The 18712-nt window shown below is 47.2% G+C and overlaps 1 protein-coding gene across 1 annotated transcript in view; it reads left to right on the top strand.

Moving 5' to 3' along the window:
- The window catches only part of NELL1 (neural EGFL like 1), a 114110-nt gene extending 100361 nt beyond the window's left edge, over positions 1–13749 (top strand). The window contains exons 16-20 of the mRNA XM_078863702.1: positions 3511–3651; positions 4732–4925; positions 5525–5701; positions 8935–9174; positions 12534–13749. Of these exons, the coding sequence (XP_078719828.1) occupies positions 3511–3651; positions 4732–4925; positions 5525–5701; positions 8935–9174; positions 12534–12584 (803 nt within the window). The 3' untranslated portion in view covers positions 12585–13749. The remainder of the gene's footprint in view (positions 1–3510; positions 3652–4731; positions 4926–5524; positions 5702–8934; positions 9175–12533) is intronic.
- The last annotated feature ends 4963 nt before the right edge of the window (positions 13750–18712 follow it).

Genomic DNA, 18712 nt, shown 5'->3' with positions numbered 1-18712 from the left:
GTGGATTGTTGATTGATTGACGATTTCGCGCAACGGCTCATTTCGACGATGGGGCGGACGTTGGGACGTGCGGTCGTTTGCAGTTTGAAAAACGCGCATTTGGACCGCCCACAAAATTCGCTAATGAAATATTTCACGACTGGCTCGAGCAATGAGTGAGTGCGTGGTGCTGCCCTGGTTGTGATTACAGGGAAGACAGCGCCGCAAATTAAGCCCAAATTTACACCGGGCAGACACGATGCATCTTCCCCCCCCCCACCACCATTACCCTACGCCACCGCTCGCATGATTTGTTAATTATGAGCCAGTGAGAGAAACAGCGCCATCAACTGCCGCTGTGCAATAAACGTGGCTGGGCGCACAGCCCACGGCTATAGGCGCCCAACTGCCACCTGCATAAATAATTCATCCGGTGCTGGCTCTGGGGCTAAGCTTGGCAATAGAAAGCGCGGGGCGTCTGCTGCTTCTAATTTACGTAGCAATTGCGCATGGGGCTGGAGAGTTACACACGTGCGGACACGTTGGCGACTCATAAACGGGACCGTTGCAGAGTCTCCACGAGGAAAGGCCATTGCCTGCAATAAACGTCGCGTGTTAGATCCAAAACAAAAAATCCCAGCCCCTTTAGGGCAGTATTATTGATGGTCGTGTTAAGTAGTTTTTTTTGTTATTTTTGCTCGTGCCACCAGCAGTATCGCAGCAATTGTGTTCCACCGTGCACCGATGGCCTGAGTTGAGATTATTTTGTGTTTGTTATTTTCTGGAAGATTCGTAAAAGGCAGAATTATTCAAACGTGCACGTGACGAGGCCTCTGTTTGTCGATTGAAAGGCGATCTGTACGCTCACCATGCATGCACTGAATGGTGCATTTGGGAATCTATTCTTTTAAAATCCTCCCCTAGTTGGAGGCCCTTCTGCCAGCAGTGGCACGAAGAAACAAAATAGCAGGGCTGCACCTCGCCCTTATTTTCTCGTGATAGTATGTGACTGGATCACACACGATATCATCATCACATCATTATTATCACGAACCATGGGCAGATCGCCCGTAGGTGTCCATTGCACATTTCGTAATTTTTCCCACTTTCTTCTGTCTTGAGACAATATGCTCAAGTCGTGCCACATCTTTCTGGCACCAATCTCTTATGTCGTAAAGCCATCCTCTGTGAGGTATACATACGGTATATATTTATATATATATGTGAATTGCTACCATTACAAATTTCACATACTCAAAAAAAATACACTTTAGAATCTGATAATGACGATGAATTATGACAAATAATTGAATCTGCTGCCTGTGGGGGCAGATGGATTATTGCTCACCGAATACAAATAGTACGCCGTTTATATTTAAGAATTTTTTTTTACATGCACAGATCTGCAACCAATAAACCCTGAAGGCCATTTTTGCCAAATGGGATTTTAAAATGTCAATCTCGTCACAATACTTTTATCGCACAAAACATGTGTATTGTTGAAGTTCAGAAAATAGAACTTTGTTATCTATTGTTGAGAATGCCTACGGAAAGAGAAAAACATTCTCAACCTATTAAAAATGGGCCAACTTTTTCTCGGAGCGACTGAATTAATTAACTTACACACAGCCTTTACTGGAAGGCGCACGGTTTAATGAAAGGTCGACTTATCGTAGCTGAATTACGAACAACCGTAAGACACATGCATCTAGACAAATCACACGCGAAGCTCATGTGCTGGGCCATTTCTCCTGCATCCTCTCAGCCCATAGCCCCCAGGCCCATGTCCGCACTTCTCACCCAAGCTGTTAAGTTTAAGTTACTATTTATGTAACAATGCCTGGGCATTGTCTAGGCAATGTTGTTGCTGTTGTTGTTGTCTGCGTATAAGTTCCCACAATTTGTGGTTTTTGTCCAGTAGTAGTCACCGAACATTGATTTCATCTCTCCTCATCTCAAAACTAACCTAAGAATACTCTAAATGTCGACTTAAAAGTCACATAGATAAAAAATACAATTAAAATTAATAAAAGTAATAATAGAAATAAAAATAAAATAATAAATCACGACGTTTCGAAGGCAACACAAGTCTCCGTCATCAGGTGGGACCGTCACAGCTAGATTTACTGTATTAATAAATATTTTTATTTCTATTATTAATTTTTATTTTATTTTTACCTACGTGACTTTACCGAAAAAACCCAACAGTATCATAACCAGAATCTTTATTTAGACTGGAGGAATCCGATGAGCTATTATTAAGCTCTTTTTCACCGATGTCCAACATGGGCGTACCTTCGAGAAAATGTGTCAGTAGAAATATCTTTACAGCAGAACAATGCGGCCCCAAAACTACGAACGTCAATTCCTGATCCACACAGAGCAGTAAAACTTCCATAAATAGGACACTCTCATCCGGCTGCTCTCAGCTCGTCAAACGGTCCCCAATCTCATCTCAACAAAGTCGTCTCCTCTCGCGCAATAGAACCCAAGTTATCTTGAGGGATCTTAACTCATCGCCTTTGTTGGCTGCTAACAATGAGAGCAGCCCACTGCGTTCAATAGTAGAGACTCGTCCGGCTTCAGTGTGCGCCCACCCTCCTCAAACTCAACACTCGGGCAGCGTCAGCACGATCAGGTGGCTTCAATGCAGCAAGAAAACAAAAAAAAACTTGTCCTGCTAGACGGGATGAGCGTGAACAAAGGTAAACGAAACTTCTACCTGGCACGGGAAACGCAGCGCCGGCAACATTAAACGGCGGGCCTTGAGGCTCGGGCCCGCGACGGGGAACCCGTTGTTCCGTGCGGCGTTCCACCACGATGCCGGAGACCGTCCTTTTGGGGGGGCGCCGTTAATTAGCGGCGTAATTCAATTAAAGGAGGTTTCGCTTCGCGCTGCAGAGCTCGCTGGAGCGTCGACGGGGCAAGAGCGATTCCCCGATGAGCTAGGAGGGCTTTGCCGGTCTCAAGTTCCTTGTGTTCTCAGGGTTTAGTGTGGATTACGCGACGAGCCGCGTGCGGTTTTTTTCTTCTCGCCCTGCCATCGTCCTTTTTGTTTGATGTTAGAAATCTCCGCGCACTCTCTCTCTCTCTCGTTCTCTCTCTCTCTCTGTCTCTCTCCGAGCTCCTCCACGTGAGCGCCTCCCACTGCGTCTCGCCCGCTTTTACACAAATCCCTTCGCTCGCATCAATCCCATTATCGCCTTGCCGCGCCGGAAGCAAAGTCGGGCAGTGCATCTTATAAATGGGACGTGAATAAAGAAATACGGGTGAAAAACATCCGTTTCAAAGCAAACTGCCGAGAGGGAGGGAGAGAGAGAGAGTGAAAAAACACATCGCCGGAAAGTGTTGAGGCATTTGGCAATGTGTGTGTGTGCGTTTTTTTCAGACATGTCACGATACACTTTGAATATTGCAGTGCTTTTCTTTTGACGAGCGTTTTGTTGTTGTTTTTGTGAAGCGACGTTTGGATGAAGCGACCGCACCGCCTCCCCCCCCAACCCCCGGCTTGTGATTTGTCTCCTCGCTTAGACGTGGACGAGTGCGCGGTCGGCATTGCGCAGTGCCACCCCAACACGCACTGCGTCAATCTCCCCGGGTGGTTCCACTGCGAGTGCCGCGCCGGGTACCACGACAACGGAAGCTTCGCCCTCAACGGGGACAGCTGCACTGGTCAGACGCGACGCCGCCACCGAATCAGCCGGCACCGGTCCGCTGGGGTCGTCGATGAATCGAATCCCCGAAGGGGCGAACGCGTCGAGCGATTGATTCGTGACGAGAGGTTTTTGGGGGGGGGGTTAGGTCACGTTAAACGATCCGACGAAATTTGTCTCGATTATCTAAGCAAAGCTCCACGCATAGTATAAGAATGGGGTGTTTACCCTTTCTGGCAATAAAACAGGTGTTAAGATGTTTAAACACCAAACAGAAACCTTTTGCTGGGAGTCATGTCGCCTTTGGGTGTCATTTGGTCTAACACTGATTGAGACTAGGCCCTAAAGAAGGCTGTCTCTGGTGTCGACCAATCCGTTTCAAAGACAATGCATTTAACACATCCCTGCGGAGGGAGCTGGTAGGAACGTTGAGTTGCTCGGTCAATGGCTAGGGTCAACGGCGGCGTGGTGTATTCCGCAAATATGCCCGACTGTGAGGGCGGGCACAAGCCGGCGTGAGTAGGTTAAACGTTGAGTTTTATAAGGGCACCACGGGGTGACCAGCCCCTCCCCACCCAGCCCCACCCCTCCCACCCCCCACTCAGCCCCACCCTCCCCACCCAGCCCCTCCCCACCCAGCCCCTCCCCACCCTCCCACCCCCCACCCAGCCCCACCCACCCCACCCAGCCCCTCCCCACCCTCCCCACCCAGCCCCTCCCCACCCTCCCCTCCCCACCCAGCCCCTCCCTGCACGACGGACGGACACAATAATCCCCTGTGGGCTGGTGTACCCAGGAGGTTCCTACCAGTAACATCACATTTAAAGGAAAGCCTCGTCATTGCATTTTGTTACAAGTCCTCTCTGGCCGCACTGACAGGTGTCTGTGTGTGTCACGCCCTCCCCCCTCCCTCCCCCCCTCTCTCCCTCCCCCTCCTTCCCCCCTCCCTCCCTCCCTCCCTCCCTCTCCCCCTCCCTCCCTTTCCCCCTCCCTCTCCCCCCTTTCTCCCCCCTTCCCCCTTTCTCCCCACTCCCTCCCCCCTCCCTCCCCCCTCCCTCCCCCCTCCCCCCTCCCTCCCTCCCCCTCCCTCCCTCACCAGACATTGACGAGTGCGTGACCGGGCGGCACAGCTGCCAGAACCAGACGGTGTGCGTGAACTTGGAGGGCAGCTACGACTGCCGCTGCCCCAGCGGGCAGCACTGCAGCGGGGAGTGTCTGCACGACGGGCAGACCAAGCGCAATGGTCACGTGTGGACACTGCTAGGCGACCGCTGCTCCGTGTGCACCTGCGTGGTGGGTCTCACCTGGGCTTGCTTACTTGTCATGATTATTTACCTGTGATTACTTACCTGGGATGGTTCTCACCTGGGCTTACTTACCTGTGTTTGTTTATCTGCTTGGTGAGTCTCACCGGCGATGGAGCTCACCTCTGTTTACCTACATGTGCTTACTTACCTGGGTCTAACCTGTGCTGGGTATTACCGGGGGTAACTCACCTGCATTGTAGATTTGACCTGGACTGGCTGTCACCTGCGCTATGAGTAGTTACCAGCATTTTAACTTGTTACATTTGCCTTTCCATTGTGTCACTCTCACCTGTTGAACGTTTACTCGGCAGCAGTGCAAAGTATCACACGTGGTAAATATTTGCCCTTAATAAATTGGCAGACCATCCATAGATCGACATGAACATTCAACGTTTTAAATTCCATGAGCCTTCGGGATGGGCACCGTTTGTCCAAGGCGCCAAAGCGTCTGGCCCGCAGCTCCAACGAGACGGCCAACGCAGACGCGACGACACGGATGGGACGGCGCGAACGCGGACGTGGACAAGACGACATCGATTCTGGCATCTCACGGCCGCTCGTCCGTCGCCCGTGTGTCCCACGCAGAACGGTCAGGTGTTTTGCCGGCGGACCATGTGCGAGTGCGACAACCCCAACGTGGACCTCTTCTGCTGCCCCGAGTGCGACAACCGCATCACCAGCCACTGCCAGAGCCATAACGGGCAGGTGACGTACCGCAGCGGGGACACGTGGGTCCACGACTGCCAGTCCTGCCGCTGTCTGGTAAGAGCCGCCTTGCACCTTGTGCCTTAGAGTGTCCGCAGGGCAGTGGCGGCCGGTGGGGACATACTGTATTTTGGTTGGCCACGGAAGCCCCTGGGGGTGCGGGAGACGAGAATGGTGGGGGGGCGGTGGGCGGTGGGCGGAGGAGGGGGAGGAGTGGGTGGGACGGAGACGTGTATACTTAACCCATTCCGATGACGTACGTGTGCATCATCAAATTTTCTTCTGATTCCGTTCCGATGACGTACGTTTACAGCATCGTACACGTATGTCGTCGGAACAGAATCGGAAGGAGGCTTAACGGGAGGGGGTGTGGCACGTTTTATCGCCAGCTCTCATAGAGTGCGGTCGTGTCGCTACAGTTCTCTGCGGTGAAGACAATATGTTTAAAAAAAACGGCGCTATGCCTCTAAATAAAATTAACGCTACCCGCTTGCACGTTCTGAGATTCAGCGGTGACGGGGAAAAACCCTGCAACTTGCAGATGCCTCGGAACGGGAAAGGATTAATTGAATTAACCAAGAGCAGCATCTCCCCCTACTGAACTGACCAAATTTAGGCCCACCTGCAGGCCAGTACTACGTCACACTTATAGGGATGGCTGCCGTCAAGGGGTCCCCTAGGTTTAAATAAAAACTACGCCTGGGCGTGGAAAATTTTCGTGATAATGTGTCGACATCAGTTGCTTTACTGGGGCATTAAAGCCGCCAATACATTTCGATTTAAAGCTTTCGTGACTGCAGGGATTCATCTTCTTGGTTCTTTCGGTAAAGTCACGTAGAATGGAAATAATAAAATAATACAAATTCAACATAAAAAAAAAATAATTCTTACGATTCGGCCACAACGCAAGCTACCGTCGTCAGGTGTCTTCTCGACAGACCTGTTCGCCACCTGAGGACGGCTGCTTGCGTTGTGGCCGAAACGTCGTGAGAATTATTATTTTTGATTATGTTTTATTTTATTTATTTTATTATTTCCATTCTACGTGACTTTACTGAAACAGCCAATACATGTACATCATTATCCTCAAATGGGCAGGTAGGTGTTTACACTATGAGACCTCCTTTACCAGTGGCAAAATATAGTAATAGGTTTTTACCCTTTCAACTGGTACAAAAACTGACACCTTTATACAAGGCATCATGTTTGCAATAACCACAACACAAGCAGTCAAAATGCAAAAAAAAACAACTCTGATAATGATAATGATAGGCACTGTCCTTGAAGTTGATTGGTCCACACATTGGTGACCTGATGACGCCTTTTGTCGTCATCTTGAGACTAGGCTCAAAGAAAAGCTGTCTCGGGTGTGGACCAATCAACTTCAAGGACAGTGCATATCATTATCATCATCAGAGTTGTTTCTTTTTGTTTCCATTTTGACTGCTTGTGTTGTGGTTATTGCAAACATGATGCCTCGTATAAAGGTGTCAGTTTTTGTACCAGTTGAAAGGGTAAAAGCCTATTACTACAGGTAGGTGTTGTTCAGTGTTTTTTGTTTCTCCATCTTATTGCACTTGGCGGGGGCCTGGTACAACCAGTCACCAATGACGAGCAGCCATCGCTGCAGGGCGATGGCAGCTCGAGGCAGACTTTGCTCGGCGAAGTTTTTAATGACTCGTTCGCGTGCGTCAATCGTTCCGTGGATTTGTTGGCGATCGATTTCGCCTTTCGAAAGAACGTGGCTTGGGATGTACGCAAGTGACCTTTTCTTTGTATGGAGACATATTCACGCGTTGTCTCGTTGTTTTAAAATAGCTGCTATGAGAATATGTGATCGTATAACTGTACGGTGTGTACTTCATGTAAGTTCAGGAGGTTATTACGATGTCGGAGCACTGAGGGAGCTCCATTAATATCCCAAGTTAAGATCTGTCTTTCAGAGTTCCATGATTAAATCGGGTTGTCAAGAGTCACGAGTTAATGGTCTTGGCCCAGTGAGCAATGACTGTACGTAAAAAAAATCCATCACGTTGAAGTTGGTTTTATATATGGGAATTAAACATAACCAACTGGACGTCTGTGAAAAAAGAACTTCATAGCTCATTGAATTCCTCCAGTCTAAATAAAGATTCTGATCCTGATGTCGTTTTTAACCGTCGTGCGATGAACATTACTCTGTGTGCGGTGCGAGTGGGAGAGTGCTGCCCCCTACTTTGTGGTCCCGTCCGTCACTTGAAGGGATCTCAGATGCTGCTCCGTGATGTCCACTTATCTGTGCTAATTCTCCAAGGCAGTGGGTCCCACTGATTGGAGTCGGATCTGGATGGATGCTTCGTCCCATAAGACATCGAATTTTGTTATGCGTTTAACTTGGCGAAGTTTCGCCTTTGTCTTATGATATTCCAGCACACGTGAGATACTATTAAACTGAACTATGAAAAGCATTTTTTTTTTTACCAGGTAAGGCCCACTGAGCTACTAGCTTTGATTTCAGAAGCGACCTGGCCACAAATGATAGCTCAACAAAATGACTTATCCTGTGGAAATGTATAGCAGCCAAATACTCTAAAGTCATGTTTCTAAATGTAGAGGGAAAAACCGGAGGACGCGACCACGAGGAGAACATGCAAACTCCAAATATACAGCAGGCGTCAGGGTTGGGATCGAACCCACGACCTCCTGTATACCAGGCAAGGTAGTTAACATCTTGCCACCGTGGCAATGTTAACTACCTCGTAAACTAATAGGGGTTTTCCCCTTTTTTCTGGCAACAAAACTGACACCTTTTGCAAGGAATCATGCTTACATTAACCACAATACTTGCAGTCAAATGCAAACAAAAAACAATACTCTGATAATTTATGCATTGTCTTTGAAACTTATTGGTCCACACCAGAGACAGCTTTCTTTAGAGCCTAGTCTCATATGGTGTTCGACCAGATGACGCCAAAAAGCGCGCAGTTCAAAGACAACGCACTACCAGAGTAATGAGGGCTCGGGGTAAGCAGCTACATCATGGGACCTCCTTTGCCAGTACCAAAATATACTAATAGGGTTTTATTGTGGTTAATGTAAGCATGATTCCTTGCAAAAGGTGTCAGTTTTGTTGCCAGAAAAAAGGGGAAAAACCCTATTAGTATATTGTGGTAGTGGCAAAGGAGGTCCCATGATGAGATACCTCGTAAACCTTTATTTATCGGGGGGCGGGGGGAAATAAGAAGACAAATTTGACGGTGACGGCACGGTTGTCCCCGCGCGCGCGTTCCATTTGACGCGTCGTCCGGCAGCAGGGTGAGGTGGACTGCTGGCCCGTGCCATGCCCCAAGCTGCACTGCCGCCACACGGTGCTGCTCGAGGGCAACTGCTGCGCTCGCTGCGTGGGCAGCCCCTGCGAGACGGACGGCGACTCGGGCGCAGCCGTCGTGCCGGACCTCACCAAGAGCTGCCGGGACGAGCGGGGGGCCCAGCGGCTGGGCGGGTCCTCTTGGCGGCCGGATGGGGGGCCGTGTATCCTCTGCCACTGCCAGGTGGGGAAACGCGGGGGGCGGGGGGGTGGTGGTTCATCTTCTTGGTTCTTTCGGTAAAATCACGTAGAATGGAAATAATAAAATAATAAAAATAAAACATAATAAAATAATTATTTTCTTGGTTCTTTCGGTAAAGTCACGTAGAATGGAAATAATAAAATAATAAAAATAAAACATAATAAAATAATTATTTTTATTACTTTATTATTTCCATTCTACGTGACTTTACCGAAAGAACCAAGAAGATGAATCCCTGCAGTCACGAAAGCTTCAAATCGAGGTGGTGGTTGCTTGTCGGCAGAATTCAGGCTCTTCAGACTATCGCTGTGTCTTTGGGGTTTCCCTGTTGGATCCTAGGCAAGAGCACTGAGCTGGTGCTACTGGTATCCTGGGTTTGAATTCTGGCTTCAGCCGTCCGTTATTAAACTGGGTTCTCAAGTGTCGTGAGTTGATGGTCTCAGCCCAGTCACCAAAGAAATCGCATTTTACGTGGTTTTTGCACTGAGTTTGCAAAAATGTTTCTCTCAGAATAACACAAAAAGCAAAGCTGGGTTGACTCCCGCGACACATATTACTTTCTGTTTCGGGGTGGGTGCCAAAGTGCTGCCTCATACTATTACACCAGAGGTCACGTGAAGGGATCTCAGAAGTAGTTCTGTGATGTCCCCTTCGCTGAGCCATTATTCATTGCAGAGAAATTTGCATCGCCGTGCGAGAGATACAAAGAGATGCTTCGTCTCTTGAAATAATACTCCAGTTTCCAAGTGGACGTTTTTCCAAGTTTATTTTGTTGAACCAGGCAACAACTCAATGTACCGGGATAGTCTCGTAGTTGCAAGCGTGACCTGATAGTACAATCTTGTGAATATATATTTCAATGTATCACTGTTAATTACATTCTTACCGCATTCACATGTCGACTGTGAAGAAGGCTGGCTCACTTTGAAAACCAGGCAAGGTGGTCTAGGCCCGGATTCCTAGCCCTACTGGGCCAAACTGGCGCAATCTGGGTCTCATGACTCACTTAAAAGGGGCCAGTCTCCTCCATAAGACATTTACTGTTGACGTCCTACGAAGTGGTACCAATTTTATCCATCCTGGAGTGGAGATGATAGGCTAAATCAACCTCCCAATCTGGATGTAAACTCGTGTAACTCGAGTTGTCGTGCAGGCACTCTGCCAGATGATGTAAACGTGTTTGCTCATTAATTCGCTCAGCCACCTAATGCCCCAAAGTTTAGTTTTCAGAGATAGATTCACATCAATATTTATTGTTATTTTCCATGTAAACTCTCGGGTCACCCTGTATACGTTGCCAGAAAAAAAAACCCCAATACACATAAAACAAACTTTTAATGAGTTATATAAAACAAGCCTTGCTCCACTGAAGAATTCTGACCTTGGCCCTGCGGGGAAGTGCATTGAAAAAGAACAATAATGACCCCACGAGCCTTGAATACAATTTTGCAATTGTAGGAAAAATCCATACTCTGGGACGATGTGCATTACTTCACTGAAGGGCACGGGCAACACACATTTTACCTGCCATAAGTTGTATTTCATGTGCCGACTCATTAGAGAGCACTTAGAGCTTGGAAGTCTGAACATTTGTTATCATGCACTCTTTACTTATGTATGATGGACTTCTTTCACACCATACGTTGCCAACCATGCTAATCGGAGGTGTGGGGGAAGGACAACAAACTCAACACAAAAATCAGTTTTGAAGAAAGAAATAAGTTTTCAAACTAGATTGAAAAGTGCATAGCTTCGGTGGCTTCCTAATATCAGAAGGAAGAGCGTTCCAGACGGTCACTCTTGCGGGTCAAGTCCATCGCGAATGCGCCGCGGTGATCACGCAGAGTCGGCTCTTTTGAATAACACTGCCGTTTTAAGTCTGTCGCAAAACTGGCTCGGACTCGAGGATGGTGCCTGAACATTAGACACCGGTAGCTCGTTCCAGGTGTTCGGGCCGGAGAACCCAGTGAGGCTGCGCTGGGCGTGTGGTGGCCGCACAAGGTTTACGAGCGGGCACAGCGGCACATCACCGTGGGCTGTCGATTGGAGACGGCGTGGATTGGGGTCTGTTGAAGCCGGCTGCTTCTGCTCTGGGTTATTTTGAGAGAGTCTTGGTACTGAAAGAGGCTTATGTATTAACAGACCACGTATATATATTTTGATGTCTATCAGCCTATTTGCTTTTTCAGATCAATTGCCTGAACAGTTGTGAACAAGCCCGGCTTTGCTGATGAGGCCTCAAAAGTTAAAACTGGTCCCGAATGATCTCGTTGAAACGAATGCTGTTGGGTAGCATTAGTCCAGAAGTCTCTTAGCCTGACATACCAAAACACATCTTAAATTTACGTGGGGAGATAAATGATGTTCGTTTTACTTTATTCACCCATCATGCCCCACAGCAACACATTGTATACGTGCATGTACAGCCCTCACGCGAGTCCACTATGGAACAGGGGCCTCCATACGCCTAAGTGGGTGATGAAGGTTATTTTACCATATTTCACCACGCTGGTCAGTTTGGGCTAGTCAAGGCGGGCAGCATCAATGTAAGTTGAAGGTGGCCAGCAGAGATGTTAAACTTGTATAAGTCCAGTACAACAACGGGGTGTTTTGTCCCTCCGCTGCCTATTTGCGCATCGTGCTCACCATCCAAACACCATCCAGGCTCAACTCTGACTTGGCTTGTAAGATCTGATGAGATCGGGCACATTCCTGATGATTGTCTGATACATGTATAAAGGTGTCTATTGTTATGGCCGATGGATGAGACTGATCACTCTGCATGGCAGCCAGAGGAGAGAATCAGGCTAAGCGCCGCAGCGATGAGGTCAGGTCACGCGCAGGAGTGAGATGAATGGACTGTGATGGATGCTGCTGACAATGTGGGGAGGAACTTCATCCATCGGTGGATGTATGATGGCTGATTAGGATGATGACGATGGTGGTAGTTATGATCGTATAATTGGGTACAAACATATTAGGGGCCGTCTATAAATGACACACGGCGTGACAAATAGTCAGACCCCCCCCACAAATATGACGTCACAAAGCTCTGCCCCCCCCCCCAAATCATGTTTCCATTTTGAAAATAAAAGATGCTTCACATCGCTTTAAACTATTGTCATTGTAGTGCGTATTTAATGTGGCGCTGCACTCTGATGTTGTAGGAGAAAACATTCATTAAAAAGTATATTTAATTAAGTAGAACGTGTTGTCTATATTTATTTATACCCCCCCCCTCGTCACACATCGTCACAAATGTCTGACCCCCCCCCCTTCCTCCTAAATGCGTGACGTCATTCATGGACGGCCCCCTAATTGTATATTTTTTCTTTTCACAGGATGGGAACATCTGCTGTTCAGCCGACCCTCTGTGTCCTTTCAACAACTAGGGAGTTAATTATCACTAAGAAGACAATTAATATGTACACATCGGTAGTATGGCTGTGCCGTTCTATTTTCGGTAAGTTGAAAGCCATTGCAAACAAACGTTTAATTTTAAAATAATTTAATAACAGTCGGGGCAAAAATAAGAGCTCGATTATCGAAGCATCATTAGGATGTAGAACCGTTTGTTTATTTAAAATGTTTTTTCTGGTGTTTTATTTTCTTTAACAGAAAATAGCATCCGAAATACAAAAAACTTACACATGTCCAGAATAACTTATTGTGGATTTAAAGTCACTCCCTGTAAAGTTACTTGAATATGATGTAAATGCATTTTTTTTCCATCTGTGATTTTTTTTTGCATATGCTGTGCTGCGTAAAATGTTTTGCCTACTTTATAATTTATCATCGTTTTTATTATGCCCTCGGATGATTATGTGTGCCAAAATTATGAGATGTAAATATTAATATTGATGAAAGTTGATCGCATTGAAATGTTTCCAGTTGTTTGTTGTACTTTCGCAATTATTTTCAGGATCAATAGACACGCTGAGAAAATCTTAAGAACATAAATCGAAATGAGGAAGTCAAAAGTCTCAAGCTTTTGAAATGAGTGGTCACACTTTCATCCCAGTTACTTGATTACATTTGAACCTAAATATGACAGTAAATAAAAAAAAAAGTTCGGCTAGCCACTCGTGATTAAACCAACTTCTCAAGTGCGCACGGTGCATGGGTGACATTGCAACAACAACAAAAATCTATCATACAATGACAACTCTGCAATGTGACCAACTATCATACCAGAGGAGTATGTATGCGCGAAAGTACACCACGTGCATTGTAAAGTATGAAGAAGGCCCATTCGAACAAAAAAAATCTCTTCCACGGCCACACGCTGTCTCAAGGCTTGCGCATCACTCTGCGCGATTTCCCCAGCGGATTCTTCGTCTCGTAACGCGGAGATGCCATTCTATTGGTCCTGCCAGTTTCTCTCTTCTGAGTTCTTGCTTTCACATCGTGTCAAATGTCCATGAACCACATCGCCTGCTCACCCGGCTCTTGGCCCGGTTTCTATCAATGCTCGGTGGTCTTGCGTGAGCTCACGTTGACATTTTTGAAATACGGTACTGTGCTTCATTTGTGCTGATTGCTTAATAAAGAGCCACAATTCTAGACAAGGTGTGATGTTACATGTTTATTTAACTGTTGAAAAATATTACAGGTGATGATGATGATGAAGATAATAATGATGCCCTTTTTTCCAGAAATACTTAAATGAATGTCAAGATTGTTTTTCGGTGGGGCCCTGCATTGGAATATTGGGCCAGTACCATGTAATGAGTATTTGTCATGCGAGAGTAAACTATAGTACCCGGAGAAAATCCGTACATATTATGGGCGACACTTGCATTTCCTGTCCACCTGCAACTCCTGGCAAGCCCTGGTCACCTACCCATGCTCATTGCTGCTTAGCTTGTGAGATCAAACATCACATGTGTGGATAGTTGTCCATTAATGTGATAGTTCTGCATGAAAAATGGGAGAATATTTTCAACTCGAATAATTTTTTTTTTACATTGTGTACGTAAATGTGTAATTGTAAAGATGTCCATAATACAGGTTTTTTTGGGTTAGATTGCGTGAATATAAATGTGTCGTTAAACACGCCATCACCCGACATCCAATTAGTAAGGTTTGGCACATAAACAGAACATGCCAATTCGTTACTAATACAGCACACACCGGTGTGTTAAAGATGCGCCGGATGTTACCGCGTGTTGTTCCGCACGATGTCCGACGTTTCGCTCCACGTGCTGGGCACCTTCTTCGGCTTCCTCGAGAAACGTGGAGCCAGTCGTTGGACACCATGCCGGGCAGCAACGCGCGGTGCAACGCAGAAACAAATTGGAGCGCCACACGGCACGATCGACAAGGCCCTGTGCAGCTTTTCGGTGTGAGCATGCAACGGGGTTATTTTGCACTCGCACACATCCCCTGCGCATAATCACACGCGCACACATGCAAATAACTGGAATTCTACCCATTTTAAACTGATTGGATCGTTTTTATAAATTGGTATACTTATTCGTATGGATCTTGACAACTGTGAAAGCCTCAAACAGAAAGACATCAAGTAAATTCTAGATTTGAAGCTTTCGTGACTGCAAGGATTCATACGTTTTTTCGGTAAAGTCACGTAGGTAAAAAATGAAATGATGACGGAGACTTGTGTTGCCTCCGAAACGTCGTGATTGTTTTTTTTTAATTTCATTTTTTACCTACGTGACTTAACCGAAAAAACTGAGAGTATATATATCAAGTAAAGACTGTCCGCTTTGACTGATAAAAGCCATTCCATCCACACTGCAAAGATGTTATACTGTGGAAACGATGCACTCAGCTTTGCGTTGTCCCCATATATCCGCACTGATAATGACTCACGGACCCCCACAAAGACAAAGATCCCCCGTATAGTCTTAACAGACTGTTGGGGCAAGTGCTGTTAGCGAGCACCTAATGAAGGCTGGCACAGCACACGAGGAGGTGGGTGGCCAGCACCACGCCCGGCCGCCTTTGTCTCCCCAGCGGCGATGTTTACACACCGCATCAGGTACTCATTTGAGTTTGAGTCAACCTAGAGGAAGTCCCGGACCCGTTCAGATAATCGTCACTGATGTTGGCCGTGAGCGGCAATCGAACTCGGGTCGCCGGGTTTGCAGCGCAGCGCGCTAACCACCCACCCTCGCGCGACCATCACACTCAAGAATGGCAGATTGTTCTTGCCATGCTGCCTTTGGTTGACAGGAGCCGCAGTAACGCGCTCCCTCCCCCCACGTCTCCTCTCTCCCTTACGCGTGTGCCACCTTGGCTCATGGCCAGGATTCTTAAAGTGTTTCAGTTTTGGAAGTGTTCCAAGGCATTGGAAGTCACAATGACGAAGTACACGTGAAAACAAAGGACGCAAAAAAATGATTAATGTGAGAATGTGCGAGCAAATTTCCCTTCCCCCCGTGTTGTACTGACTGTGCACTAGTCCACTCTCTCTGGCATGCGTGTTGTCTTTGTGAACTCAATTTAAATCGGAGTTGAATAAAACGAGAACATTCTGCACATTCACTTTTTAATTTGCAAACTGATGTTTTCACAAGTACAGCACGAAGCAGCAATTCGCACTTCCCAGGATTTGTTTGGCACTGGTTGTATAATTCAGTAGCTTCTATTTATTTATCAGTCATTGCTTTTGATAAACTATTAAACCGACCCATTCAATCGGCCACCAATTCAATGCAATACTTTTTTTTATTCGGAGAAAATATATACAAAAGAAATAGATCACATTTCACAGATACATACCTCGGCTGTTCAACATGGGCCTGAAGCTCTGTTAACGAGAACAAAAAAAAGAATTTAACATCACAGGGACACTCGTCTAATCACACCGTTGCGTCAGGCCAATGCTTTTCAATATAACGCCACTGCAATAATGTCACCCCCGACTGTGATTTTAAATATCGTCTCGCTAACAAAGCCTCAAACGCGTGCTACGTCCGTTGGCAACGGTGCATGAGAACACTACCACGAGCATCATCGCCACTGTCTACAAACCAAAACATGCACTTCAAGTTCACATTGTGGGCAATCGCTCTTCTTGATCATTGGTTTTTTACCCTTTTATCTGGCAACACAACCGACAGCTTTTTTTTACAAGGAGTCATGTTTGCATTGACCACAATACCTGCGGTCAGAATGCAAACAAAAAACGCCAAAAGGCGTCATCTGGTCCAACACCATGTGAGACGAGGCTCTAAGAAAAGCTGTCTCGGGTGTGGACCAATCAATTTCAAGGACAGTGCATACATTATCAGAGTTGTGTTTTTTGTTTGCATTCTGCAGGTATTGTGGTCAATACAAACATGACTCCTTGTAAAAAAAATTGTCAGTTGTGTTGCCAGATAAAAGGGTAAAAAACCAACGATCATATTTTGCTACTGGCAAAGGAGGTTCCAATGGTGAATCGCTCTTCTTCCTGAAGAAGGCATCTTCGTAATAAATGGTAAATCTGTATGTCCAATCCAATGGGTTTTTTTAATCACCCGGAAAATCCCCTTTCTCCAGTTACCCAGCTCGTTTGCGAGGCAAACCCTTCGGACGTTAGCACAGGACAAGAACAACAACAACATCAGAGTAAGAACAACAACATCAGAGTAAGAAGAACAACATCAAAGTAATAACAACAGAGTAAGAGAACGATTATTATTAATCCAGGAGAGCCTCACTTGGTCATTGGACCCTTTTTTGCCGGATCAGCCAGGGGACCGGCCGAATAATCGATTAAAGCTGCCGGATAAGCGATTGAAACAGCCGGATAATCGATGGAAGCAGTCGGAAAAAAGATGGAAGCAGTCGGATAATCGATGGAAGCAGCCGGTAATCGATTGAAGAAGCTGGTAATCGATGTAAGCAGCCGGACAATCGATTAAAGCAATCGGATAATCGATTAAATCCATCAAATAATCGATGGCAGCAGCCGGATAATCGACGGAAGCAGTCGGATAATCGCGCGGTGCTTTGTTTTGTTTGTCCACCACAACGCCGCTCCAAACATTGTCGCGGCCTGCTCTCGCCGATTACCGCACAGCGCCAGCCGGCTTGCTTTGTCCCGTTTATCATCCGCATTTGTGCTAATTATTACTTTAATATGAATTACAACTTGCCGTGTTTACAGGGTTGGTGGTGGAGGGGGGGGTCAGCGGAGTCTTGGAATGTTGTACTGAGAGGCAATACGAGGATCACGTGGATTAGAGAACGTCCGCAGGTGATAGCGACGTTGCCTGTCCTGGAGGTCTACGCAGCTATTACCCCCATGGCTTCTCTGATGTGTTATAATTTTTTTCGGGTTGTACCGTGCCGTTGTACGACACGATGGCCGACGTTTCGCTACGTATTACGGTTACTTCTTCGGGTAATTCGAATGTGGCAGAGTTGGCCTGCATAAAACACCAACAGCAGCCGGCAATTATTTCTAAGTGTTAAACTTAATACACGTTTAACACGCGCGCAATTCACTCTTGAAGAGAGAGAGAGAGAGAGAAAATAACTGGGAGGCGCGAGGAATCGTCGAAAGAAGGCGGCCACGCGAAAGACGGCGCCAACAATTGCCCAAGCTCTGCGGTCCTCTAGTATTAAGGTGTTTACATGTGGGAGGAAATCGAAACACCTCGAGAAAACCGACGCGTGCGAGGGGGAAACTCTTAATCCCATTCAAGACGCCACCCACCCTCGCCTCGGACAGTGCCGGATTACAGAAGTGCATAAGCCACCGCGGCTGCCGCCGGCCCCGGTTTAAAATAGCGGAAGAGAATGAGCGAACCGCTCAATCAATCAGCAAGTTGGAGCGAAACGCATTGTCCGTGGAGCCGAACGTACCGCGTGCGACACGACCCAATCAGCACGTCACAGAGCTCCCACGTTGACCGCCAATGCGAGTTCGAGTGGGCACGGGCATGCGGGCGTGATGGGCAGCAGTGGTCGCATTGTAACGATGACCGTGGTGGACAAAAGTGATCAACGTCCCCGGTGGGCGTCCCATCGTGGAGATGAATGAGCGCTGAACTCGGTTTCAAGTAGCAGCGGCCGAGGTGGATTCTACCCCACGTGACTTTACCGAAAGAACCAAAGAGTATGGATTCCTGCAGTCACGAAAGCTTCAAATGAAGATTATCGATAGACCGTTCATCCGGCGGTGTTCCCGGCCGATGACGATTCGTGAACACGGCACGTGTACGCGTTCTGCGATTAAAAATAATAATCATCACGAGGCGCAGCTCGGCATCGCCTTTCCACCGCGCTCTCTGTGGTCACCGTTTTACTTTCGTTGTTGTTAAGTGAACCCCATGGCGGGACCCCGGGGTCCCATACGCCCCCGGTTCTCGCTTAAACTGCGTTGCGACGTCATTTTACGTCTGTTGAAGGCGAACGACGCATCGATCTGTTCCTCCCGACGAGCTCTACACGATGCGCTAATCAACGTTTCAAAGTTTTGTTTCTTCTGCGCATTCGTCCTCGCTGCTGCTGCTTGGACGACACGACAACATAATGATCCGCGCCGGGCGGGTCGTGGCGTTTCTGT

This window comes from Lampetra fluviatilis, chromosome 16 (genome assembly GCF_964198595.1).
Source record: "Lampetra fluviatilis chromosome 16, kcLamFluv1.1, whole genome shotgun sequence".
NCBI classification, from domain to species: domain Eukaryota; kingdom Metazoa; phylum Chordata; class Hyperoartia; order Petromyzontiformes; family Petromyzontidae; genus Lampetra; species Lampetra fluviatilis.
This window is presented reverse-complemented; position numbering and strand designations above follow the sequence as displayed.